Consider the following 1,938-nt stretch of genomic DNA (forward strand, 5'->3'; position numbering starts at 1 on the left):
AACTTTAGAAGTGACTGGGGAATTTTGGAGGTGTGAGTTTGGTCTTTTGGGTTCAGGCATGTATTGGTTTGAAGGGCTAGCTGAGCTGCTTTGCTGGTAGAGGCCAAGGAGCATGTGGACTAGCCCAGTATTGGAATCTCCAGTATTTCCTTATATTGATTCAACTCTGTCAATAATAAAGTAAATTCCCTTTAGAGACTGCAGTCACTTAACTAAATCAAATCTAGCTAGCTCAGTGCACATCACAGCCAGACAAGTTCCCTGGAAGGACACACAATTTGTGGGTAGTTCCCAGAGAGACATAATCTTCATTTAAGATGTCTGTGTGAATGAAGGCAGTGCAGGTTATGTGAGAAATACATTTGAATATTCCTTCTCCTGTACTATCTTTTCAACCTTTCTTTGGGCAAAAGGAAATTAAAGTCTCTTTTTAGCCTATTTAAAAATCTGTCTTGTTAACAAAGAGCCAAATCTTCAAACAGATGCAAACATGGAAATCAAAACCCAGGCAGAGAGCAGAGGCAGGCAAACAGAGGACGCCTACTAAGCAGGGCGTTCTGCCGGTGTTTTCAGCACAAAAGGTCTTCACCTCTCCATGTTCTGAAACTGTGCATGTATCAAAATGTGTCAGCTTTGACAGGCTGTGGTGTTCAGTGGATAACCACGCAGACACCTGCTCAGAGCCTAGAAACTGACACCTAACTCTTTGGAGAAGTTCTTACTTTAAAGAATCCTTTGGAAACGTCACTGCATGCAGAATGCAGTGGCAGGTGCCAGTTATTTTTAAAATCTGTATAGAGATTTGTATTGTCTCTACTTTTTTTCTATTAATTTTTTAGCATCCACACAGACTGTGGGAAACCAAGGTAATTTCCTCCTTGACCCAGAGTTAGTCAGATGCAGGTCTTCTACCTCCAGAAGGGGTCCTAGTCACCCAGATGTCCTTAAAGGGTGGAGGAGAGGGACATTCTTCATCATTCTGGTGGAGGTATGGTCATTCCATTTTCCACAAAAGAAACTGGGATTCAGGGACTAGAAAACAGATACCTGATTGTAGCATAGTGGCTGGGGTGGTCACACAGGAAAGATGACAATTCTGTTTCAGGTGTATCACCGTTAAGTAAACTGCTCCCTTGGCAGTGGAGAACATTCAACAAGAAGGGCAGAGCTGGTTCATTCCCCATGTCAAAAGACATCAGTTACACCAGTTCCCCAGCCAAGCTCAACCTGAAGGTGCCTGATTCCAGATCTACCAGCCCCTGTGAGGTGTTCCCACTGAATTTCAAAGGGGTAGTGTGCCAAAACCCAGAAAACACAGCAGTAAACCCCTGTGCTTAGGTTCCTCCACTGGCCAGCTTGAGGCAGCTCCTAGTTTCACAAGTCAACAGTTGTGAGTCTCACGAAAAAGATCTCAACTTCCCTTGTATTTCTTGCAGGGTTGCTCAGGATCTCGTACTCAGAAACTGAGGACAGCAATCAAGTCCCCAGGACTTGCAGCCCTTTGGGGATTCTGAGTGCTTTGCTGTGTTTCTGCCTTAGCTTTTTAGCCATGTGGGCCATCACCAGCTGCCTCCAGACAAGCTTGCACCACCAAGTGTGCAGCCCCCAGTTATCAGCCCTAAGCTGGTCTTACCTCTGCCAGCTGAAAGAGACCAAGAAAAGCCGATCTGAGCTTAACTGTGATGGTTAGGAGACGAATGCCATCAGGCCAGGTTTCTCGCATGGTGCCCCGTTGCTGCCCTCGCATAACCCTCGTTATCACTGACAAGAACGGTTCACTTGCCGGGCTCGGTTCTCACATCCATGCCCGTCTGAGGGCAGTGCTCGTGCTCGTGCAGACACGGGCACGCCTGCGGTGGGGCAGCAGCCGCCCCCTCTGCCCACGGAGGCGGCTGTGACACCGGCCCGGGACAGCCCGGCCGCCCAGCAGGCCCTGCC

At 47.9% G+C, this 1,938-nt stretch overlaps 1 protein-coding gene across 1 annotated transcript in view; it reads left to right on the forward strand.

Annotated features, from left to right (window-relative positions):
* Positions 1-1,182: 1,182 nt before the first annotated feature.
* The window catches only part of LOC104396460 (prolactin-like), a 4,992-nt gene continuing 4,236 nt past the window's right edge, over positions 1,183-1,938 (forward strand). The window contains exon 1 of the mRNA XM_010006302.1: positions 1,183-1,290. Coding sequence (XP_010004604.1) covers positions 1,183-1,290 — 108 coding nt within the window. The remainder of the gene's footprint in view (positions 1,291-1,938) is intronic.

This window comes from Chaetura pelagica, unplaced genomic scaffold (genome assembly GCF_000747805.2).
Source record: "Chaetura pelagica isolate M959 unplaced genomic scaffold, ChaPel_1.0 scaffold108, whole genome shotgun sequence".
NCBI lineage: Eukaryota > Metazoa > Chordata > Aves > Apodiformes > Apodidae > Chaetura > Chaetura pelagica.